Below are 25,657 nucleotides of genomic sequence, written 5' to 3'. Positions count from 1 at the left end.
GTTCATACTCTTCAAAGACCAGACAGTCCATTTAATAAACAAAAACAAATCTACATAAAAAATTACTCAATGTTTCTCTCCTTGTTTATCAACAGCAGTGCACTACAGCTTGATCTCTCTCATTTCCGCCAGGAGTCGGAACAGAGTTGGACGGATCTGTTACTCTGAGTCAGGAGGATGATGGAAGGACTCAGGGCAGGGCTACCTGAACAAAAGCCAGAAGAAGGAAGTTATCAACTTCAGGGAAACCAACATTATGATGACTCTAAGAGGCCTACTCAGCTCTGTGGACTGGTGGAAGGTGCATTAACTTGGTAAATGGAATGCTGCTGAGCGTGCGTGCTGCCTCAAATTTTAAACTTCACTATTATGTGGTCGGGTAGGGGGCCTATCATAAGTAACTGGAGACAGACATGTAATGTCACATCATCACATTATGCAGTTGTGAGAATGATCAGCCCAGTACATCACACATGAGTCATAAAATTAATGATTGCAACAGACAATGCTCTTGCTCTGCCACTAAGTCTTCTAGGTACACTCCTGAAGAAACTTACCTTCTGTCCTTCTCCTTGACTCTACAAAATGATTTCTGTTTTAAAATCCACAGGCCTTCTATTCTCCTGAACAAAAGGAAAAAGCTCCCTAACACTCCTTGGAAAATGCTTTCTCAAGATTAGGAGGGCAACCTACTTTCCTTGTTCACATTGAACTTTCCAATTCGAATTGCATGTATCTGTAATCACTCTTTTGTTTTCAATTACTTTCCATTTCTTGTTTTCCAATTAATTACCAGGCGTTGGTGTCTTTTATCATAAAGTTATTTTTATTAAGTATTCAGTTCCATTACACTTAAAACAGACCCATTCAACGTGTTTCATCCCTTATTGGGGCTTCATCAGTGCAATTTGATTTATCCTCCTTCTCAAAAAATGTATTTTGCATTCTTTTCCTGTTTAAATATCTGGGCTCCTTTCGAGCAGCCTTTCAGCGTGTGTGTCCTAGTTCTATCCGATCGATTGAAAAACAAGATATGGAAAGTAATTGAAATCCAAAAGAGTGATTACAGATAAATGCAATTTGAATTGGAAAGTTCAATGTGAACAAGAAAATTAGGTTGCCCTCCTAATATTGTGAATGCATTTACCATGGATTGAGTTTTGTGGATCAGTCAGAATCCCAGGTGTGAGCATAAGAGAACTGTTAGAAATGGGGGTCTCAAGTTGGCAGAGGTAGGCACCTTTCTCCAAATAGGGAAACTTACTTCTAGTCAGGGTAAGGGGAATACACTTCTAAAATAACCCCAGCTCACCCCCTTGGTAGCTTGCTACAAGCAGACAGGCTGACAAGCAGAGGCAGTGTGTAAAGCATTTATGAACACATACAGTAATACAGTGAAAACACTCTAAATGAACACCACACCAGTTTAGAAAAATAAGTAATCTTTATCTAAACCACAAAACCAAACAACAAATATCCACACTACAGTAATATAAATATGACTTTCAGATGGTAGAAATAGTTCAGTTCAAAGAAAATTGCGGATGCAACAATTTTCTCACAAAGTACCTGGGATGCGTCACGCAAACAAAACGGGCCACAGGGAAGGTGATGCATCGGTTTCTTACACTCAGATAAGGTGATGCGTGGTTTACTTGCTCCGGGGGAGGTGATACGTCGGTTCCTTACTGCAGCACAGGGGAGGTGATGCGTCGGTCCCTTACCAGAGAGGAGGTGATGCGTCAGTTTCTTACTGGTTCCCCCGATGATGCGACAAACTCGGCGCCTCGATGCAATGCGACAATCCGGTGACGATGCGTGAACTTGTGCAGCCGCACAGCAGGCCTTGCGTTGTACTCGGTGCGTTGATGTTGGACTTCGGAGATAGGTGCACTCGATGCGGTGTGCAACGATTTCTCGAGCCTCGGCAGGTGCTGCGTTGGTTTCTTCAGCGATGCTTTGGAAACAGGTGCCAATGTGTCTCGCTTCTTCAAAATTGTGTCGATTTTCCAGCCCCTAGCAGAAAACAGTCTCTAGAGGTCCAGAACAGCAGCAGGCACCTCAGAATTCCCAGCAAGGAAATTCAGGGGAGCTGGTGGTGAAGTATTTGTGTCCCTGAGACTTCAGAACAGGAGGCAAACTCAGTTTCAAGCCCATGGAGATCTTCATTCAAGCAGGTGATACAGCAAAGAGCAAAGTCCTTTTCTCCTTTCCTTGGCAGCAAGTAGACACCGCAGGCCAACCACAGACAGCAAACATCACAGGGGCAGTATTCCTCCTCAGCTTCTCCGGCTCTTCTCCTTGGCAAATGTTCCTCTTGATTCCCAGAAGTGATATAAAAGTCTGGGGTCTGGGCCCCTCTTTTTATGCACAAAATGCCGTTGTTCTCTGAAGGCAGAGTGTGTCTGTACCCAGCCAAAACCAGATCTGTCCTCACTGGTGCAGCTACCCGGCAGGAGGTAGAGACAGCATTGTTGAAGGCAGATCAGGCCCATTCAAGTGAAAGGAAATGTCCTCCCCTACTCTAAATGCAACCCAGGTCTATTCAGCCCAGTCCTGACTAATCAGATGTCTGGAGCCACTGCCCCTCTCCAGCCCCTGTCATCCTAAAGCCAGACATGCAATACACAAACCTAGCAGAGGCACACTGGATGGTTAGGCAAGAAAATACCTACTTTCTTAAAGTGGTATTTTCAAACACAGAATGTAAAAATCACCCTCACTAAAAGATGCATTTTAACATTCTGAGTTCAGGCATACTAAACTTTATTTTTCTACCTTGTTCCTAGGGCCAGTTATGTTTATAAGATGTTATGAACAAACTCCCCATTCTGTCCTATGGGAACAGGTAGCCTTGCAATAGTGAAAAACTAAATTGGCAGTATTTCACTATCGGGACATGCCACACACATCAGGGCATGTCCTACCTTTCACATACAATGCACCCTGCCCACAGGGGTACCTTGGGCCTACCTTAGGGGTGACTAATATGTAAAAAAGGGAAGGTTTAGGGACTGGCAAGTGTATGCACTTGCCAAGTCGACATGGCAGTCCAGACTGCACAAAGGCTCGGCAATGGCAATGAGTTACATATTATAGGCTGCTTCTATGGGTGGCACAATAAGAGCTGCAGCCCACTAGCAGCATTTGATTTACAGGCCCTGTGCACACACAGTGCACTATACTAGGGTCTGACAAGTAAATCAAATATGCCAATCATGGAATCACTAATCCACAACAAAAATTTATAAAGATAGCATTTGCACTTTGGCACTGAACAGCAGTGGCAAAGTGCCCAAAGCATCTAGACCAGCAAAACGGAGTCCCACATACACCAAAAACACAGGAGGCAAAGGCAAAAATGCAGGGGTGACCCATGCAAATGGTGCCAGGTCTAACAAGAACTATAAGATTGAGATATTTGACTGGAGCCGTCCAGAAACACCACTGCTGGCTGTCTTTTCAAAATCCATAACACTCCTGCTTACCTTACTGGACCGCTTCAGCCAGCCACCAAATATATACAGGCAATTCTAGAACAATGCAGATGCACCACCCAATTTGCAATATAGTATCATTTTTCTTTTAAGATCCATTTTTTTAGAACTCTGTGGGTTCACTTCACTCCTCCATAATTTGTATTTTTCAAATCTAGATGATAGAACATTAAGATATATAAGAATAAATTGGGCCTCTGGGGCTTAAGGACTTGTTTGCAATACATTTAACTGAACTATGTCATACTCATTCCTTTGTTTCCCTCCACAACAGATTGATGATGATGTGCTGCTCATTGCCCAGATGAATATTGTCATTGTGTAGTGTTTGTCTTTGTCACACCTTTCCCCAAATCTGCTTTCCCATACATTCATCAAACCCTAAAACCTTTTCTCCCGGGCTGTGTGATTTATTAAGGCGTGGCTTTATTTACACAATAACAGGATCACACACTGGGTGGGGTGGATGTTGGTTAAGCAACACCAACACACTGGGGGATCGGATGTTGCTTGGGAAATTGCCCACACTGGCCCAATTTACCCACCCACGCATAAAAGTGATCCATATTTTAGATATAGAAGAAAATCATTTGTCAGCATCATCATTCAGGCCTTGTGTTGTGTAAATGCTTAACCTTGTCCACTACAGACTTTGAGTCCACTTTTCCTGACTCAAGGATTTTGTAACTTTAGTTTTAATTAAATACTAGCACTCCATTGCCCAGAAGAAGTTACTATTGCTGATATTTTTATATTATCAGGTATTTTTTGTTTTGTCATTGTGGTAGTAGTCTGACCTCAACCTTTGTAAAGCGATGATATAAATATAACCCACTAACTCTGTGTTATTCTTTCAATCTAGTTGCCAGTGATGGATTATCCTTTTGATTACTCCTAAAGTTGAAGCTCCCCTTGGTGGGAGTGGGACCTTGCTCGTGATGCCTTCCCTATTACTGCACTAGCCTGCTACCACTACCACCATAATTAAGAACAACACCTTGGAAAACTCTGCAATAACTAAGGTGTTGGAAGATTGAGAGAGATAGCAACCATCGCTTCATCTATTCAGGTAAGAGAACAATGGAGTCAAATGAACTAGTTTAGTTAGTAAGTAACTAACTTCTACTGCAGATAAGTAATTGTTTATCTAGGTTGTTGAAGGCAATATAGGTCATGGCAGCATACCCCCCAAATTGTCAAGATACCTACAGAGAGTAGTAAGACAAGGGTATATAACTAATTATAACTACCCTGTATACAATGTGATAAGCAAATTTAAAAAACAGGCTGCGCAAAAAGGCAGCAGGTCAAAATAAAACACAAACAACTACTTCAAGCATAAAGTATGATAAAGTAAATTTTCCCTTTACTTTTTACCAACAAAACAAACACCTCCACACCCACAACAGGCCCACCCTTCTGCCAAAACAAATTGACACATCCCCAAACACTGTCCAATGTCCAAAGAAAACTGTCCAACAAAGTCCAAACTCCTGGTCCCAAATCCCTTCCCAATTCCCACCCTCTCCACCCACAACAAAAATTCCTCCTACCAAAACAATTTTTCTTTAAAGGGATAGAAGAGGACATCATCTATGCAGGTCTGGAGGTGATCAAGGCTCTTTTCCATCCAGGCCATCCTGCTTTCAAATTGGTCCATCCACTGCCAGATGTGGCGCTGGAATTGGCAAACCGAGTGGGGGGAGGCAGCAGTGGCAGGGCCCCTGACAGCGAGCGGCAGCAGTGATGTATTGGCAGGGAGGCTGGAGGCTGCCTCTAGCGAGAGTAACTAGGGTCCTAGGCTGAGTCAGATGCTTCTGCCTCTTCCTCCAGGTTCTCCAGCTGGCGGTATTTTGTCTGGATAGTCTCAAGCCTCTACAGTCACAGCCGGGACGCTATCTGCTGCCGTGTTAGTGGTGGTGGTGGACAAGCAGGAGTACCTATATAAAGAAAAAACAAAAAGACAAATTGCAAACAATGCTCTGTGCAAACACTTGTTTAAAATGAAATTGTGGTACATTAGCAGTACATTGCTGGTCCACTAGGGCCATTGGAATTTGATGTGATTAGGAAAGTCACAAGTTACCCACACATGCATCACATAAAAAGCACTGACTGTCGGGCTGAAAAGAATTAAGGCAGAATGTAACCAGATTAAAAAACTGAGTGATTTAATTTTTTTCTTTTAAAGGACTTCCTAGTAAATATCTAAACAGACACTTTGTGTGTAAAAATACAAATAAATTACCTCTAATTAATGAGTAAGGCATTATGCACTACAGAGTACAAGCTTTTGTGCTAAATTAATAGAGGCATGAAAGCTAGCACATTGGGTACTTTTCTACTCTCTGCAGCCTGCAGTTGGTGCAGCTTTAATGGACAATTATCTTACTTTAATTCCAATGGCCCTGCTCTTCTCCAAATGCCTTTCAAATTCTACCCTGACTCCAAAGAGGCATATGAATAATAAATAAGATACCATGTCACATATAAAATGCTCTATCCTGTCTGTAATAAGTAGACAGTGAGAAAAACGATGCACTGCACTACAGGGAAAGGAACAGGATATATATATATAGATTGTATTTGGCACGTTCATCACAGAGTATCCCATCAGCCAAACTTTAAATCAGGCACTTAATCCCACTTTACTCTCTGGCCTTGTGCTCCACCGCAAGCTATTTCCAACAAATTAATTTTCCTGGCAGTATGGAAAGGAACTTAACTTACTGTACTGTAGGGTAAGTTAAAGGGATTAGACTGGGTAGGTAGAACTTTGATATAGTATACTGGGGTGTCACTGATCATCATCATGTGCCTAAACTTTAGCTTAATGAGTCACTGTAGTTGATGAAAGTCGAAAGGGAAATATTTGAACTGGGGTAAATCTGTTATGGAAACAATGAAATATATTTATAAACCACTTCACATGGACATAGAAATGTAGCACATACCAAGAATATATTTTTTTATTTATTGTTAGGTTGTAACAGAATTTAGGAAAGAATAAAGGAGTGAAGTACTAAGAGGTTATTGAGTGGGCATAGGGAAGCACATACTGTGTTCGGTTTTCAATTCATTGAAAACATTGTAAAAGCTGCATTAACTGAAGCAGACACACATTGTCATGATGCTGCACTTAGGTCATGGGTGGCGAAATGCCATGGGCAGGGAGGGAGGTGGTGAATGATGATGTGTGGGATACATATCTACCTCTCTAAACAAATACAATGAGTCAAGGGAGGAGAACGACAATTAAAATTCCCACCACTTTGAACCATATCTTTGATTTAAAAAAAAAAGAAAAGTAGGTGAGCAAGTCCCTCTCCCGAAGAGCTCTCTTGTTTCTTCATCCAAGCAATTATTCATCCATTCTTTCATTCTTCAATATTCACTCATTGTTAGCCACCATGATTTAAGTTTTACTTTCTGTTATCCAGTCCTTCACTAAAATTTCAAATCCATATATCCATCCTTTCTGTATCCGCCCTTTCAACCATCATTTCACCCACCCATCCATTTTACCCAAAACCCACCCATGCATCCTTTCACCCACCCATGCATCCTTTCTCTCATATAACATTTCACCCATCCTTTCTTTTAACTTTCTGTTCTTTCCCATTTCCATGAACCCATCATTTTTAGCATTCATTAATTGAGCTTTTGCTGGGTTGCAGATAGAGGAGCCAGAGGAAATCAACCACTGCTGTATCTGCTAAAGTATGGGGTTAACAAGCCATGAGTCTCATGACACCCTTGTAGTGGGTATAACTGTAATTGTCAAAAAGCAAGCAATATGACTTACCTCCTCCCATCCCTACTGCCACTGTTTCTCCCCCTTTAACTGCCTCCACAACAGACTGACCAGCACTAGTAGTCCATGCATCTGGAAACAAATATTACACATATTTTAGATGCCAGATATACCTCTCCTTTTTTTATATGAAAAGAATAAAACTGAAATACATCACTACAGTTAAGCAATATCCCTGTGGGTATTTTGTTGGTTGACAAAGTTAGAAAAACCAGGTAGTCTAGCCAACCAAAAACTTTTTGCACTAGAGGGGAAGAGATGTAGTCTATGATGATGACTCTGAGTCATTGAAGCGCAACGAACAATAGAATACTGGCCAATGAGGACATACGGTGTCGGTTGGTAAATGCAATGGGACCTCATACTTTCCAGCCATGCTGCTCTTTCATCGAAACTGCTGGTATACTGTATAAATGAAATATAGTACAGCATTGGGGGGTGGTCTCTGACCATGTCTACTCTCTCGTTAACTGTTAGAGAATAAGCAAGAAAAAGAAAGCCTTCTCAACAAAAATGTGTGGTGAATAATACTAGCTTACTTAGGCCTGAAATCTTCACAGCAGATAGTAGAGTACCAAAAATATGTTCTTAGTCTTACAGTACCACAGCTATATTTGGAGAAGGAAGGCTTACTAACAAAGCAGAAGAAAACTAGAGACTAGCTCAGACAGAAGAAAGTCAGCTTAAAATAACCTGACATATGGAGAAAAAAATGTTTAATGCAGGGATAACAAGAATTAATCAAAAATAGGATAGGGCAGTTGGAAAAAAAGGAGACAGTAAAAATATTAAATAGGCTAAATTAAAAATAGTTTATGTTATGTTATGTTATGTTATGTCAGCGGGATTTATAAATCGCACAGCTACTCAAGAGAGTGTCCAGGTGTTAAACCAGATAGCCTATACCAACAATAACTGTCCTCTTATTCGTGCAGAAAGAGCCAAGTAAAAAATTCAAATGTCATATGTGACAGGTGGCTGGCAATGAAGGCTTCTAGAAGGGACATAGTCATGAATACTATCCCTTAAATAACCGGCTCCCGAAGCATGCAAGGCTTTGTGGACCAGGACATAGGATTTAAAAAGAATACTTTTTTTTTATGGAGAGCCAGTGCAGAGCTTTGAAATGCGAGAACATTGGCATTTTTGGAGAAAGATTGAGGAGGATACAGGCTGCTGTATTTTACACCACCTGAAGTCTTCCAAGAAAGTACTCTGAGAGACCCAGGTATAGTGAGTTCCTGTAGTCCTACCTTGATGGTATTAAAGCTTGGATCACCATTCTCTTGGTGTTGTCAGAAAGTAAGAAAAGGATTTGTGTTTTTTCAGGGATCTTAGCAGCCGTCAGGGCCTGGATCTGTGGTTGAAAAGAAAAGGCACTATTGAACTTGATTCCTAAGTTCTTTACAGTACCTTGTTGGTGGCCAGGAAGGCCTCCATAAATCTGACAATGATGCACCAAAAAACACAATCTAATTGACAGACAACCAATGGAACACATTAGACAGGCAGCTTTTTATGACTTCCCCAGCTAGCTCCTCTCCCTTCCAGCAGGAGAAAAGTATAGCAGATTACCTTAGCTCCTAGAGTCTCCGCTAGACAGCTAAGGGTGTTAGATAAAGAATTAAACATAGTAGGGCTGAGTGCCAAGCCCTGAGGCACACCATCCAACAACCCACAGGTTTTGGTAGAAAAGGGGGCAGCCCGACCTCTTAGCTTTTTCCCTCCAGAAATTAGATTAACCATTTCAGGGCTATGTCGTTGATCCCAATAGCTTGGAGTCGATCAAAGAGTCGCTGATGGGGACAGTATCACAGGCCGTCGATAAGTCCAGCATAATCAGGATGGCCTTCCCTCCATTATCTAGGGCATCCCTTATGTATAATAGTGGGCAGAGTTAAAAGTTAGGGAAATAATAATAATAATAAATAATAGGCCTAACTGGGATGAGTAGCACCTTCGGCAGTGGTGCTGGTGGTCGGCACCTCCTTGCCGGCTCCGAGACCCATCTCCGTGCTGTCCCTCTTCTTCTTGCCCTTAGGTGTTGATGTAAGAAATATAGAAGATAAAAAATGGTTACATGACCTGTACTGGATCCTCTAGTAAAAATGGACTGTATGTCTCAAATCTGTTGGATGCTTGACAATTGCGAAGGGAAATTGCTGTAGTGAAGTGTGCTGCACACAAGAGTAACAGTGATTTCTTTACCAGAGGCAATCGTTATGCAGATGAAATTGCCAGATATTGCACAATTGAGTCAGGCACCCTTTACATGGATGAATCATGAAATCAGAGGGAGAGAGAATTTCCAATATGCTACTGAGTACTGTGCATACCTTCAATGAGCTGTGAGAAATGCAGCATACTACCCCAGAGGTAGAGAAGGCCAAGTGGGAAAAGATGGGGTGTGTGAAAGTTCCCAGTGACATTTAGATGTACAGTGATGGTAAGCCAGTTCGCCCTGATTCTATATTGCCTGCAATGGTACGGCCCATGCATGGCCCAACACGTGTGGGTTGAGATAGAATGGTGTCTACTTTTAAGTTGCATTGGTATAATCCGCATTTCCGATCAATGGCAGAAAACTTGTGTCAATGTTGCGCTAACAGAAACAGAGGGCCTCATTTATGAAAAGTGTTGCATCGCTGGGAGAAACCACAAAAAGTGACACAACGGTGATGTGAAAGTGTTGCAAGCCTTCATAAATAAGGCCCAGAATCTAGGCAAAAAGGTTGTGGTAACCATGAGCCACATTGAAAAGTCTGATAGTCTTTTCAGCCTTCTTCAGAATGGCTTTGTGAAGATGCCCCGTTGTAACCAATTGAGGCATATCCTCCTTATTGTGTGCTTGCTATCACAATGGGTTGAGGCATATCCCACTAGGAGATAAGTCAGTCTAACAGTCCCTAAGCCATTGCTGCAGGAGTTAATACCATGATTCAGGATGTCAGTTCATCTTTAAATCGGATCAAGGTGCTCACTTCAAGTGTGGGGGGATGCAGTTGCTATATATAGCATTAGGGATCAACCAGAAATTCCATTGTAGCTACAGGACAGAGGAGTCGGGTATTGCAGTGAGATTGAATGGGATAACCAGAGCTATATTGTCCAAGGCCTCTGCCTCCAAGTCACTTAAATGGCCTGACACTCTTCCTTAGATGCTGATGAGCATCCAAAGTATGCCCGGTAAGCAGATGGGATTGTTTCCACACAAGGCGTTGATGGGGAGCGCCATGTAAATTCCTTCTGTTCCTGCAGCTGCACTTCTGAATGTCACAGATTGCCTGGTTCTTGAGTACTGCAAGGGAGTGGCTGACGTGGTGCGTTCTATCTCTCACAAGGTTGATGCTGCTACTTCAGCTGTCCAAGAATCTCCAGGACATGATTTGAACTCCTGTGAATGGGTACACATAAATAAACATGTTGGCAAGCCCTGTCTGGAGGAATGCTGGAGAGGCCTTTATCAAGTGATCTTGGTCACCAACACTGCAGCTAAGTGTATTGGTCTGCGGAACTGAATAAATGCCTCCCACACCAAGAGGCTAAAACAGGAAGAGAATGAAAAGGAGCCAACATCTGCTAACTCCTCAAGTCAACCCAGATTTGAAGTTTCCAATGCTTCTGAAGAGGAAGAAGACCAGTCCAAGGACCCTCAGTCTCCAGCAGCATAATATTCTCCAGAGCAACAGCCAGGCCGAGGTATTGTTATACCAGCAACCACTGTGATACTGACCACTGAATTTAGAATAAGCACTCATCAAGACTGTGAGAACTTGTGGAAAACTGAAACAAACCTGCCAAAGTGAAGATTTCAAGAATCAGAGGGTAGTGTGATACAAGGTAGTCCCACCTCTGAGAGTGGATCAGCTTCATCAGAACCAGAAATCTCAAGTATATCTAAGGAGCAAAATTTTACTTCTAGGTTTGTCAGCTGCCATTTCAGTTTCTATGATTGGATGGTTGTTGGATGTTTATCCCTCATGCTCCAATGAACTCCACAATTAAGTTTGTTGTCAATAAACTAGTACACAAGAGTAAGGTTTCACATGTTCCACGGCGCACGACTGTGTGGAGGTATAATGTATATTTTCAAATATTAGCAGAATATGTGAAAGTTATGAAGGTAGAAAACCGCTATGTGCCTTTGCAGCTGAGGGGGCAGCATATTTTCATGTACCCCTGTCTTACTCGGTTTGATGTCCTGCTTTCCTAAATCTCTTTTATCAGCAGAATTCCATTAAACTGTTTGATTCTGCCTATGACAATATGTTAGAATATGTGCCAATCATGAACGATGTTAATATATATTTATGAACTACCAATCATGTAGTCTGTTCTTATAGGACCTTGCCGTCAAGGGATCAGTGTGAGTATATGATGACATTCTTCCCTCCTCTAACTTACAAGCATGCACAATGTAGCTTGTAAAATTAATAGAGATTTAAAGAGTATTTGTAGTTGAACTGAACAACAGGGTAAGAATAGAAAAAGAGCAAAGGGTAAAGAAGAAGAGTGCAGAACATACTATAAGAAAGGAGATGTTAAAGGAACCACCCCCGAGATTCAGCATTGACATCACCAAAAAGGGATCCTTATATATAATACGGAATTAAGAGGGAAATGAGACAGTTGAGGAATTGGAATGGAGCCAATGTGAGCATAATTATTTAGTTACAGGTAAAATTGTTTCTGAATTAAAGGTAAGTATTAAAGGCATCTATTGTGAGACATAACCTTTATGTAATGCCTTTACCACCCATCAATTATAACCCACTGGCTTTATCGCGCTTTGCCTTTTCCCAAAATGTTTTTACCATGCACATGTCTTTACCATGCATGCCTTTGCAATGAAATGGTAAGTATATATAAGGTAAGTGTGTATATATCTATTTTTACTGAAAAAAATAGGTGAAAGTAACTTTATACTTAGGTGAATGTTTTCAGTGACAACAATAGCGTGTTGAACCAAAAAAAAACTAGAAATTCACCAGATATAGTTTGCAGTGCTAACTAAAACTAGCGCACGCCTTGCACTGCTTATGACCTCACATATTACATCACTTATGACAAGTTCTATGACATCATTTATGACATCACTGATGACATCATTGATGATATCATCCAGTGGGCCTTTAGTGGCTTGGGCAGGGGGCCCGCTTGTCCCTTTCCCCATTTTGAACATTTTCAGCCCGGGGTGGGCTCCGCCGGCCTTTAGCAGATCCAGAGGGGCCGCACAGCCCCCTTCCCATTTTACAGAACTTTGGACCAGGGTGGGCTCCCTGAGGCCTCTGATGGCTTGTGGAGGGGGTGGTCATGCTGCCCCCACCCCATATGCAATATGTTCAGCCGTGGTAGTGGTGCATCCCCACTCCCCATATACACTGTTTTTGCCCGCTGTGGTGGGCTCGCCAGGGTCTCTGGAAGCTCACGGAGAGGAGCCATGCAGCCCCGATCCCCTTTATGAATATACCCCTGGGGCTTACAGTAAAATTATGCAGACCAGCCACCATTTTTTTCCCAATCCTGTGACAGTCTTGCAGGATTGCAGCATTTTTAGCCATTTTGTTTTGGGCCCTTGGGGTCTCTCTCTATCCCCCCATGGTGCTTAAGGGGTCAGGATATCCATACCCTCCAACCTTATTTTAATTGTATTTTTTAACTTCAGAACAGGAGTCTAATTCCCTGATTCCTGCACTGGCTGCCACTAAACATTTGCTCATCTTTCTAGCAACCAATCAGAGGGTGCACTCTCTAGTGAGATGGCCCAAGGGAAATAAAGTTCCCTAGGCCCACCAGAATGCTCTATTTTTAAATTGCCACCTCGCTGACCCAACTGCCTAAAAATACAATTACTTTTTAACCTAAATTTCTCAAAAAACTACTGAACTTATTTGTGCTAAATCACAAAAAGCACAAGCTGCTGACCAAGATCTAGCTTTCTGCCAAATTTGGTGCAATCCTGTTTTACAGTTTTTGCTGTAGTCCGTCTTAAAGACGCCTATGGAAAATGCATGGGAATTTTGGGTTTTGGAGCCTCCTTTTTCTCTTGGCCCCCGCTTGATGGATATCCCCAAAACATTTCAGATGGGAGCTGATGTAAATGATCTTTATATTTGGAAAGTTTTGTGAAGATTCTTTAAACTGGGCCAAAGTTATTAGAAAACCAAAAACACTTATTCTATGGAAATGACATCATCCAGTGAGTGTGTTTCAAAAAAGTTTCTGAGAGTTAAAGATATATACTAAGCTACCTCATAAGGTAAATGACTATTCTTTTTCTACTACTCATGAGTGATACTGTTTCTAATATATGTCATCTGATTGGCACTGTAACTGTCTGTATCAGTGTATGAGTTGGTGTCTGAGTGGCTGCATGGGAGTGTGAGTGGGTGTGTGAGTGGCTGTAAGTATAAATGAGTGAGTGTGTGAATAGCTGTATGGGTGAGTGAGTGACTGTGTGAGTGGCTGTATGAGTGGGTGAGTGTGTGTGTGAGTGGCTGTATCAGTGACTGCAGTGGCTGTGTGAGTGGCTTTATGGGTGGATGAGTGTATGTGTGAGTGGCTATATGGATGACTGAGTGGCTGTCTGAATGGCTTTATAGGTGAGTGACTGGGTGTGCAAGTGGATGTATGGGTAAATGAGTGGCTGTTTCACTGTATGTATGCTAAGTGACTGGGTGTGTGTGTGGCTGTTTTGCATAGTAAGTATTTGCATGAGGGGCTGTATAGATGAGTGAGTGGGTATATGAGGGATTGTATTGATGTGTAAATGGGTATGCACATGGTTTTATGGATGAGTAAATGGGTATGTGAGTGGTTGTATGGGTGAGCGAGTAGCTCTGTTAGTAGCTGTATGAGTAAGTAAATGTGTGAGTGGATGCATGGGTGAATAAGTGATTGTGTGAGTGGCTTTGTGGGTGTATGAATGGGTATGTTAGTGGTTGTATGGATATGTGAGTGAGTGTGTGAGTGAGTGGCTGAATGGGCCTGTGAGTGGGTATGTGAATGGTGTTGGTGTGTGAATAGCTATATGAGTCTGTGAGTAGCCGTGTGAGTGGTTGTATGGGTGAGTGGCTGTATGAGCGATACAGTGTGTGTGACAATAATTGGGATGGGTCTGTGAATGGGTATTTGAGTGGTTGTGTGGGTTTGTGAGTGGGTGTGAGAGGTTATATGCGGTGTGAGTGAGTGTGTGAGTGGTTTTGTGGATGATGTCATCAGTGATGTCATTTGAGATGTCATCAATGATGTCATCAGTAATGTCACTGACCTTGTCATGAGTGATCTAATATGTGAGTTCATAAGCAGTGCATTTTGGGTCTTAAGTTACAATTAGCTCGGGTAACTATAACTGCTAAATGTCAATGGTTTTGTACAAGTGAAATCTGAGCATAAACATAATGTCCATGTAACCTTTGGTATCTTCAGTGAATTTCTAAGATTTTCTAATTCTATTCCCTAACTAAAATGTCCCTGTAACCTTTGTTTTTTTCAGTGAATTTCTACATTTTTTAAAATTATATTTCCTAACTATAATGTCCCTGTAACCCTTGTTTTTTTCAGTCAATTTAAATTTTTCTTTACATTTTATTTCCTAACTGGAACCTGGAACCTTTGAGACTGGGTGTGTGAGTGGCTGAAAGGTAGGTAAGTGGGAGTGGTTGTATGGGTCTCTAAGAAGGCATGTTGATGGATTTGTTGGTGTGTGAGTAACTGTATGGGTCTGTAAGTGGGTTTGTGAGTGACTGCATGGGTGTGTACATGGCTATGTAATTGAGTGTAGGAGTGCCTGTGTGGATCTGTGAGTGGGTGCATGAATATCTGAGTGGGTCTCTGAGTGGGTGCAGGACTGTCTGAGTGGGTCTGTGACTGGATGCATGAGTGTCTGAGTGGGTGCATGAGCATCTAAGCACATCTTTGAGTGGGTGCATGAGTGTCTTTGAAGGTCTGTGAGTGGATGGATGAGTCTAAGTGGATGAGTGAGAGGGTGTGTGTGTGTCTGAGTGAGTCTATTAGTGGTTGTGTGAGTCACTGAGTGTGTCTGCAAGTGGGTGACTGAGTCTCTGAGTGGGTCAGTCACTGGGTACGTAAGCCTCTGAGTTGATTTGTGAGTGGGTGTATGAGTCTCTGAGTGGGTCTATGAATAAGAACATGAGTGTCTGAGTGGGTCTGTGAGTGGGTAGATAAGTGTCTGAGTGGTTCTGTTAGAGAATGTGAGAGTCTCTGAGGGGGTCTGTGAGTGGGTGTATGAGTGTATCAGTGCATCTGTGAGTGGGTGTGTGAGTGTCTGAGCGGGTCTGTAAATGAGTAGTTGAATGGATCTGTCAGTGGGTGTGTAAGTCACTGAGTGGATCTATGAGTGGGTGTATCAGTCTCTGAGGGGGCCTGTGAGTGGTTATGTGAGTCTCTTAGTGGCTGACTGAGCATCTGAGAGGGTCAGTCTATGGGTGTGTGTGTCTCTGAGTGGGTTGATGACTCTCTAAGTCGGTCTGTTAGTGGGTGCATGAGTGGGTGAATGGTATGGGAGTCTCTCAGAGGGTCTGTGAGTGGGTTAATGAGTGCTTGAATGGATATGTGAGTGCGTGCATGAGTGTCTGAGTGTGTCTGTCAGTGAGTGCGTAAGTCTCTCAGTGGGTCTATCAGTGGGTGAGTGAATGTGTGAGTGGGTATGTGAATGGGTGCATGATTGGCAATGTCTGTGGGTATGTGATAAAAAGTAGGGGTCACACAGGAGCAGGTTGTCATGCCAGCTCTGCCTGTGACAGTCCTCCTGTCTAGCTTGCCTGCAGTGCACTACCCTCTGCTGCTTTTGGTTTTGTGCCTTCTCGACTCGGTTTCTGCTTGTTTTCTCTGCCTGTGCTCTGCTCGCTCCTGCTCTTTATGTTGCCTTTCTATGCTCATTCTTCCTGTTATTTCGCCTCTTTCTGCTCACTCCTGACCCTTATTTCTCCTCTTGCTGCTTGTTTCTGACCTCTATTTTGTTTCTTGCTGCTTGTTTCTGCCTTTTATTTTGCCTTTTTCTGTTCACTCCTGACCTTTTTTCTGCCTCTTGCTGCTTGTTTCTGATCTCCATTTTTCCTCTTTCTGCTCATTGTGCCCATTATTTTGCCTATTTCTGCTTGCTCTTGACCTTTATTTGTGCTTCTTTCTTCTTGTTTCTGACCTTTATTCTGCCTCTTACTGCTGGTTTCTGACCTTCATTCTTCCACTTTCTGCTATTTTCTGACCTTTATTCTGCCTCTTTCTGCTTGTTTCTCACCTTTATTTTGCATCTACCTGCTTGTGTCTGGCCTTTATTCTTCCTCTTTCTGCTTGTTTCTCAGCTTTATTTTTCCTCTTCCTGCTCATTGCTGACCTTTATTTTGCCTATTTCTAATAGTTTCTCAGCTTTATTTTGCCTCTATTTGCTCGTTGCTGACCTTTATTTTGCCTCTTTCTGATCGTTTGTCACCTTTATTTTGCTTCTTTCTGCTCTTTGATGACCTTTATTTTGCCTCCTTCTGCTCATATCTCACCTTTATTCTGCTTCTTGCTGCTTGTTTCTGACCTCTATTCTGCCTCTTTCTGCTCATTTTTCACCTTCATTTTTCCTCTTCCTGCTTCTTGCTGACCTTTATCCTGCCTATGTCTGCCCATTTCTTACCTTTATTTTGCCCCTTTCTGCTTGTCTCTCACCTTTTTTGCGCCTCTTGCTGCTCTTCTCCGACCTTCATTCTGCCTATTTTTGCTCTTTTCTCACCTTTATTTTGCCTCTTTCTGATCGTTGCTGACCTTTATTTTGCCACTTTCTTTTAATTTCTCACCTTTATTTTACTTCTTTCTGCTTGCTTCTGACCTATATTCTACCTCTTTCTGCTCGTTTCTGACCTTTCTAACCTTTATTCTTCCTTTATTCTGCTTCGTTCTGCTTTTTTCTCACATTTATTTTGCCTCTTGCTGCTTGTTTCTGACCGCTATTTTGCCTCTTTCTGCTCATTTCTTACCTCTATTTTTCCCTTTTCTGCTCATTTCTTAACTTTATTTTGCCTCTTCCTGTTTGTTGCTGACCTTTATTTTGCATTTTTCTGCTGATTTCTCACCTATATATTTCTGCTTTCTGCTCATTGCTGGCCTATATTCTGCCTCTCTCTGCTTGCTTCTCACCTTTCTCTTTTCTCTTTCTGCTTGAAGACAAAGGCTTGGGGGTCATGGTATTCCTACTCTGCCCCATTTTTTTTTCACTTTGTTTTTGGGGCTTTGAATGGATTTACATGGGAAACACACTTTTTTTACCCCCCCTTTCTCTCGGCCACCACTCGACGGATCACCCCAAAACTTTCCATGCACAACAAGACTCACTATGACATTGTTTTTGGGAACATTTTGTGAACATTTTCAAATGGCGCCTAAGATTCAGGCAAACCAAATAACGCTTTTCCTATGGAAACATGTTCCTAACTATAACTACCTACTGGCGACGGTAGTCAGTGATGTCATTTGAAATGTCATGAGTGATGTCATGAGTGATGTGATATGTGATGTCATAAGCAAAGCATTGCGGGGTCACGAGGTATAGTAAGCTCAGCTAACTAAAACTGCTGAATTTCTCTGGGTTTGTACAAGTAAAATATCAGCCTAACTATAACTTCCCTATAACCTTTGTTTTATTTCAGTGAATGTCTATGTTTTTTAATGTGCTATTCATGTTTGCAGAAGGGTGGAGGAAGGGGGCGGAACTCCGACCAGATCTCAGGAATTCTGCTCTGTAGGACTTACAAGATGTACCAGGAGGGCTTCTTGGCCCCCAAGTTCCATCAGGAGTAAAGAGGACTTCATCCCCCAACCAGAAGTGCACCAGGAGCCACGTTTGCAGAGTGGTGGAGAAAGGGGGCTTGGCCTCTGAACATCTCTTAGCAATCCCACTTTGTGGATCCTACTGGAGGTAACAGAAGGGGTAGTTGGCCCCCATGAATGTGCTTGAGGGCCAACTACCTCTCCTGTTATCTCCAGTAAGTCCCAAAAAGCCGGATTGCTAAGAAGTTGTAGGAGGCCATGCCCCCTTTCTCCACCACTCTCCAAGCATGCCTCCTGGTGCACTACTAGTTGAGGGATGTAGTACCCTTGGCTCCACCGGGTGATTGGGGGTCAAAAAGCCCTCCTGTTACCTACCAGTAAGTCTCACACAGTGGGTTTGTTGAGAGGTTTTCTGTGGTCACGGCCTCTTTCTCCACCTCTCTGCAAATGCAGTTTCTGGCGCACTACTGCTTCGAGGATGATGTCCACTTTAGGCCATGAGGACCTTAGGAGGCAAGGGGACCTTATTTCCCCACCAGCAGTGTTGCGAGAGGTGCGTTTGCAGAGTGGTGGAGAAAGGGAGCATGGCCCCCAACCACCTCTCAGCAATCCCACTGTGTGCGGCATACTGGAGGTATAAGGAGGTCTGGTTGGCCGCTAAGAACTCTCAGCAGTCAAGCGGACTTCATCCCCCAACCAAGAGGGCACCAGGAGGCGCATTTGCAGAGTAGTGGGGAAAGGGGGCATGTTAGACCTGTCAGCCCTAGGGTGGTCTACCCCGTTTTTTGCCCTTGTGCCTTATTTTTTCCGCCATCTGTTTGTTGGCCCTAGGTCTCTGGGCGCCTTACAACTGCTAAACAGTGCTGAGGTGCAGGTGCTCCCTCCTACCAACATGGCTGCCACAGGCCCCTGCTACTGCAGAGTGGCCATCGTGCACACATAGTAGTAGTCAGGAGCCGGCTGGGACATTGGGATACAGTATCTTCTTCCATCCCGCCTTTTTGTCCCATAGACTATTATGTGGAAGCTTCTGGAACCTTCCAGCCCTGGGAGGGATTTTGCTTTGCCGCCTTTGCCGGAGGGTCACCTGACCTGGGGTATAAGAGGAAAGGAGGGAAACCTGACTAGTCAGTTGGGGCACCACTGGACCTGGGGGAACCTCTGCCGGAGCGTAGGCGGTTGGGCCTAGGGAAGAAACCTACACTACTGGGACTGACTGAGTCTAGGCCCTGCTGTAACCAAGTTAGATGAGGGACTCTGCCTGCCTACTGATCTTGCCTGGTGAGGGGGGCAACCTAGGGGACCATCTCCAGTGTGCTGCAGGAACCCACCCTGCCTCTGATGCCTGCCAACTCATCCCCCCTCTTCCTCTAATAAGCCTACCAGGGGAGCTTACCTTCTACCTTCTCCCCCTTGAGACAAGCGCTGATCTGGACTGTCACTGTGGGCCATCTCCAACCTGCTGGTAAAGCGCTGTGTTACCAGAACTGGGCCCCTTGAGGAAGAGCTGCCCGTGATCCTGCGCTGTGCCTGCCTAGTGCTATACTGCCGGAGTTGTGCCCCCCGCCTGCATGCGGTGCCTGGAGACTGTGGTGCCTGTAGAGCGCTGTGCTGGGGGAGCACTATACCCTCCAGGCGCTATGCCCCTGCAATCCCTGTACACTGAGCGCGCTGCGCTGATCATCACCGCTGCGGGCCCCGGTTCCGCTTAAGGAAGGTGCTGTACCTGACATCACTGCCGCCGCCCGGCACTGCGCGGGGACCCCGCTGCGGCCCTCGAGGCCTAGAAGTGCTGCCGCGATTGACGAGGAGGCCGCGCTGGGCCTGACCACGTGACGGGGGTGACGGCCGCGTCACTGACCGCGCCCCTGCCCAACTCGCGCTCCCATTGGTGGGTGGAGTCGCGTCCCTGAAAGGCCGCGACCGGATTGGCTGCTGGGCACCAAAGTGAGGACGGAGCCCGGCGGCTGCAGCAAGGGCTTCCCCCGAGTGGGATGAGAGCGCAGGTGCTGATTGCGGCCCCGGACACATCAGGTAACCCCTAAGAGAGGCGGGGCTGCTGCGGGGAGGCCCGCAAGCGTGGTGGCAGCCCCGCGTGTGCCCCGCTTCGCCAGGTACTTGTCCCCGGGCCCGGAGGCCCCATCCAGGCTGACTGCTCCACTGTTGGGGCCAGGGGGCAGCTGAGACGGCCCCTGAGGGGGCGGGTTGTGTACTGCTGCTGCTCCGGCCTGGAGCCTGAAGTGGCCGGCCTGTGGGACATGCCTCTGGCCAGACAACTGAAGTTTCTGTGACCCCGGGGGACTACCCGCGATCACCTGCTACCTGGCTGGGATGAACTGACCCCTGGTGTAAGCCCTGGGAGCACCCCAAATTGCCTTGATTTGTTCCATTTAGCCCCCCAAAATGGGAATTGCACCCGTGATGGCATCACACTGAGCTGTTTGTGGCCCGAGAGGCTAAGAGTGTTGTGCTCCTAAATGAGTTCATGCCCTTTTTAACCCCGATGTATTAATTGTTGCCCTACCAGCCCCTGATTCTGGCGACTTAATGAATTGTTTGATCTACTGAAATACACTGTTTTAATTGCCAGGATGAATTTGATGTTGTCCCGAAATGCCCTGATTTATTCCCCGTGGTGAATTAATGGTTGCTCTGCTATTCATCGATTTACATAACTGAATGGAATGGTTGCTGTCCTATGATTAATGAATGTAGATACCCAGATGAATTTACTGCTGCCTTGCTAATGAGTTGAGCCCTCGACATTTGAAAGAGATAAAGAATCTTGTGTTTTACTAAACAACCTGTTGTGGTGTCCTTCATTGCGTGTTCGCGTGGCCGGGTCCGTGTGGGTGAGTGCTGTACCAGTGCTTCACACATTGCCTGCGGGTGCCTTCCTACCTCGCGCCAAGCTACCGTGTCGGAATTGGCGACCCCAGTTCTAACAGGGCAACTCTATTTCTCACAGAAATGTGCCACATTGACCACATTTTCACTGATAACTTAAAGTCTGTTTCGTATCCATAGGGAAGCCTAAAGCTTGTACCTAATATGACCAATGTAGGATTTTTTAAGCAGTGGGCAAATCTTGCAACCGCTGAGCAAGGTTAGATGTGCAGTTATTGCAAACAAAAAAGTCATACTTTATTGTATGGTATCCTAATTATTTCAAGTCATTCGATTGGGCAATTTATGTCAGAGAAAGTCAACAGAGGCTATTGCAGATGAGTGTCAGATGTAAACTCCACAATCAGATTTTCTAACGGCTCCACAAATTAATGAATAATATGTGTGTCAAGAGCAACACTTGCAACCCTCCCAGCCATCTCAGAAACACCCCGAGAAGCACCATGACCACCTGGCTCATTACCACTCAAGAATCAGCAATGACCATGCAGTCCATACACTTCCTAGCACTGTAGATCCCCAGTACTCACCACTTCTAATCAAAAGTCTGGACCCCATCAGCACAGCCCTTACCCCCATCCTGTATGACTAATTCATCATAGTCACCTACTTGGATGCCCAGAAACATGCCACAGTACTTCTCCTCCCTAGAAAATCCTCCGCAGAATCATAGTCATTAGCAAACTAGCATCCTATCTTGGGAAACGACGATAAACAAATGTCTAGTCACCAACTCCGTGACAGCCACCTCCTCAAGACCACTCAGTCAGGCCCAATCACAGTGAAGAGACTATCCTAATTTGTGCCATAGAGGACATACAGTTGATGATGCACAGTGATAATATCATGATTTTTCCCTATCTGGACTTTTACACAGCCTTCAATACTGTCTCCGCTCGTACTTCGCTGGATTTGCTCCTTCCTGATAGGCGACACACAGTCAGTCAGTCTTGTCCCCTTCATCTCGGAAACCATCAGCCTCATCTGTAGAGTTCCACAAAGACCCTCAAAGCCTACATGACCCACTTGCCAGCATCATCTGGGCCTACGGAATCAACATCCTATCCTGTGCTGCTGACACCAAGCTCATACTTTCCCTCTCCAATTAGACATCAAACACCTGGAACAATTTTGCAGCCTGCATGACGAAGTCACCAGATGGATGAAAATAACTGCCTCAAGCACAACCCTGACAAGACAGAAATAGTAATTTATGGGAAAGACACGTCGCTCTGGAACTCCTCTGGTGGCCTGATGAACTCTGGCCCACACCCCTTCTTGCAACCCAAGCAAAGAACCTTGGAGTAGTAATCAACAACCACCTCACCATGACTGGTCAAGTTACCGCAGTCTCCTTCGCCTGCCTCCACACACTCAAGATGCTCAGAAAGATATTCAAATGACTTCATACCAACACTTGCCGAAGAATTGCCCAAATCCTTATCAAGAGCAAGCTGGACTTTGTAAACGCACTCTGTGTTGGAATCAATGTTAAACTGACTAGAAGATTCCAAGCCATGCAAAACTCAGAGGCCAGTCTCAACCTCAACCTCTTAACTCATGCTTACATTAATTGCACCTCAAAGAGTCCTACTCTCTCCCATTCCCCAAACGATCACACTTCAACACATCCACAATCAAAACCTTACACAACATTGCACTCACATAGCTCAACAATCGTATAAACATCCACAAACCTACCAGATACCGAGGCTCAGCCAGACTCTTACTCGCACACATTCCAGCATACGCAAGCCAAATCCAGCGCTCATGCCTTGTTCTACCTCGCTTCTAAAGCCTGGAACGACCTTCTCCTGCACATGAGAAACTTCTACTCAGGGTACTGATATCCTATAGAATATAGAATGTGGTATGTAGTCATAACCACATATAGAATGTTGATATTTAAAAAATAGGGTTATTGTTGGATGAGCAGAGCTGGGTAGTGGAAGCTGAAGCAGCTGCTCCAGCACATCAAATAAATATATGTGATATCTCAACTCAGGCTCCAATTTTTTACGAATTGGCAACAAGCGCCAATTGAACCTGCAATGTCAGAACTACTATGACGGTAAGAGCACACTATTAAACAAGACAAAAACAATCAAGCATTTTTATTGAATAACTTATATTCAGTGTAAAATGGCAACCGCCGTAAGCACAAACTCATTCCACTGCAGTCTCAACTGAAAATTTTCCAGGTCAAAAAATAAAAGAATTTTTAATAAATTAAAGTAAAAGCGCTCAACATTTCATAGTATGGAATGATGTTATTAAAAAAATAGGGTTGTTGTTGGATGAACAGAGCTGGGAAGCGGAAGCTAAAGAAACTGCCCGGCACATCAAATAAACATATATGATATCTCAACTCAGGCACTGCGTTGTTCCACTCAGTTCCACAGGCAACTGAAGGCCTGGCTTTTCACCTAGCCCTAGCCCTGGCTCACCCCACTCCTGCGTTAGCACCAGGATAGCCTCCAGGGTGAGCTGTGCGTGCTACAAATAAACATAACATAGCATAGCATAACACAACATAACATATAAGATAACATTACATAACATATCATAACATAACAACATATGGGTATGTGGGCAAACCCAGGCTCTTTATAAAAATGAAAATGGAAAGAAGAGAGAACAAGAGTAAGCTGCACTGTCATAAATAAAATACCAGGGATAACATTTACAGAATATGGTTAAACAAAACAAATAAAATAATATGTTAAAGCTAACAAGAATTATATGTAGAAGTGGTTGAGTTCAAGAAACAAGTTAGCACAGTTATGGTAAGGTGGACCACAAATATGCAATATAAAAACAATGGGAATGCCAAGGGGCATGATATTTGGTATCAAATCAATAGTACAGCAAGGTACCATCAGATCAGAAAAACACATGAGAGCCACAGGGCTGAAAAGGGGAGGAGTCCAAAGTTTAGATTAGGGATGTGATAAAGTGTTGAATAAGAAGAAAGGGGCAGATTTACAAGCCCCTTGCGTGACTTTTCCGCTGCAGTTGCGTCACTTTTTTGACGCAACTGCGGCACAAACAATACGGCCTATTTACAACGTGACGCATCTAGGGAGATGCGTCACGTTGTAAAGCCCTGCGTCACATTATACCTGCGTCAGGTATAATGTATGCAGGGTGGGCGTTCCCACGCAGGAGGGCCTCATAAAAGTGACTCAGTGAAATCTACAAGATTTCACTGCGCCACTTTTAGAACACCACTGCGTCAAAAACTTACGCCGGCTTCAAGCAGGTGTAAGTAGTGACGCAGTGTAGTGGGAATAGGCCTCAACACGCATTGTTGGAGTTGCGTTCTGCTTGCGACACAACTCCAGCAATGCGTGACTTTTTCGCCAACAGATGCGTCAGAATTTCTGACGCATCTGTCAATACTTGTGCCATAGTGCGCCGTATTGTAAATACGGCGCATCTATGGTGGCGTAAGGGTTTCTAAGGGTGGCGCAGGGAAAGTGACGCATCTGTACAGATGCGTCACTTTCTTGTAAATCTGCCCCAAAGTGTTTATGTTCTCGTTCGAAAGTGGGCAGACTGGTAATATTGTGAATGGAAGACGGAATATCAACTATTGTGACCTAGGATAAAAAAAATAAGGCATTTAGCTATATGCTCATGTAGTATTGAAAGCAATTCATTAGTTCATATGGCCGATTCTGTCAAACCATGCTGAGAAATCCACTTTCACTAATAGGCAAAACCCCCGCCCTCTTACCACATCATCCTGCATTATGCGAACATCATAGAGCATTTGTAGCAACACCCCCTCCATGCTGCTGGTGAGGTGGGAATCAAATCATTCTTGGGACAGGAGGTTATGCTCAGCCTCGTGCCTCTTTAATTCTATTACCACCACACTTTCGGTGATATAGAAGGGTGTTCATTGAGAGAGAAGCTCAAATGTTCTATATCCAGTAATTTCAGTAAGTAGATCACTACTTTAAGCAAATCTTTTGGTGCGAAGCCCTTGGGGTGGGGGGTCTGAAATCTTCAATTCCGGCCAGTATCCCTCCAGCAAAATCCAGCAATTACTTTTGTCCCCAGAATTATCAGCTGGACTCTGAAATGCAGGGTCCTTTTCTGCTGTTGTTCCATGATTTATGGGACAAATTTGCTGTTCTTTTCTGGCTTTTTAGGGCAGTTGAAATACGTCAGCTGGAGGTCTGGTGGTGGTCTCGGTTGTGGGGAGTGGCTAGTGGACGTCAAGACTGGCCAAGACCAAATTATGGTTGGCCAGGGGGAGCACGATCTGTTCCCCTGTGCCTGCAGGGGTAAATTGGGGGAAGTGGTGGCCGGCATAGTTTGCGGGTGGGGGTTGCAGATGCGGGGGGTCATGAGGGGGGTGGGGTAAATGGTAAAAAATACAAAATGAAAAATGAAACACTTACTTTGACGCACCAGTCCTGTGTTTCTGCTTCTGCTCTCCGAGGCACTGGAAGCACAGAAAAAGCTCCCCTGACCAATCACAATTCTGCAATGCAGTGTTGTGATTGGCTTTGAGCATCCTGATTTGGCGCTCAGCCAGGGAATGGGGGTCTGGGCTTGTTCTCAAAGCAGGCTGTAATGCAGCCTGCATGGAGAACGGGGAAAGTGTGCATGACTGGTTTGGGCGACTCAAGAAGGCCAACCAAACAGTCATTGC

The 25,657-nt window shown here is 44.3% G+C and overlaps 1 protein-coding gene across 1 annotated transcript in view; it reads right to left on the bottom strand.

Moving 5' to 3' along the window:
- Positions 1-4,843: 4,843 nt before the first annotated feature.
- The window catches only part of LOC146785379 (uncharacterized), a 153,840-nt gene continuing 133,026 nt past the window's right edge, over positions 4,844-25,657 (bottom strand). Inside the window, exons 4-5 of the mRNA XM_085635133.1 lie at positions 7,303-7,383; positions 4,844-5,437 (exon numbers count right to left, since the gene is read on the bottom strand). Of these exons, the coding sequence (XP_085491259.1) occupies positions 5,379-5,437; positions 7,303-7,383 (140 nt within the window). The 3' untranslated portion in view covers positions 4,844-5,378. The remainder of the gene's footprint in view (positions 5,438-7,302; positions 7,384-25,657) is intronic.

This window comes from Triturus cristatus, chromosome 11, assembly GCF_964204655.1.
Source record: "Triturus cristatus chromosome 11, aTriCri1.1, whole genome shotgun sequence".
NCBI lineage: Eukaryota > Metazoa > Chordata > Amphibia > Caudata > Salamandridae > Triturus > Triturus cristatus.
This window is presented reverse-complemented; position numbering and strand designations above follow the sequence as displayed.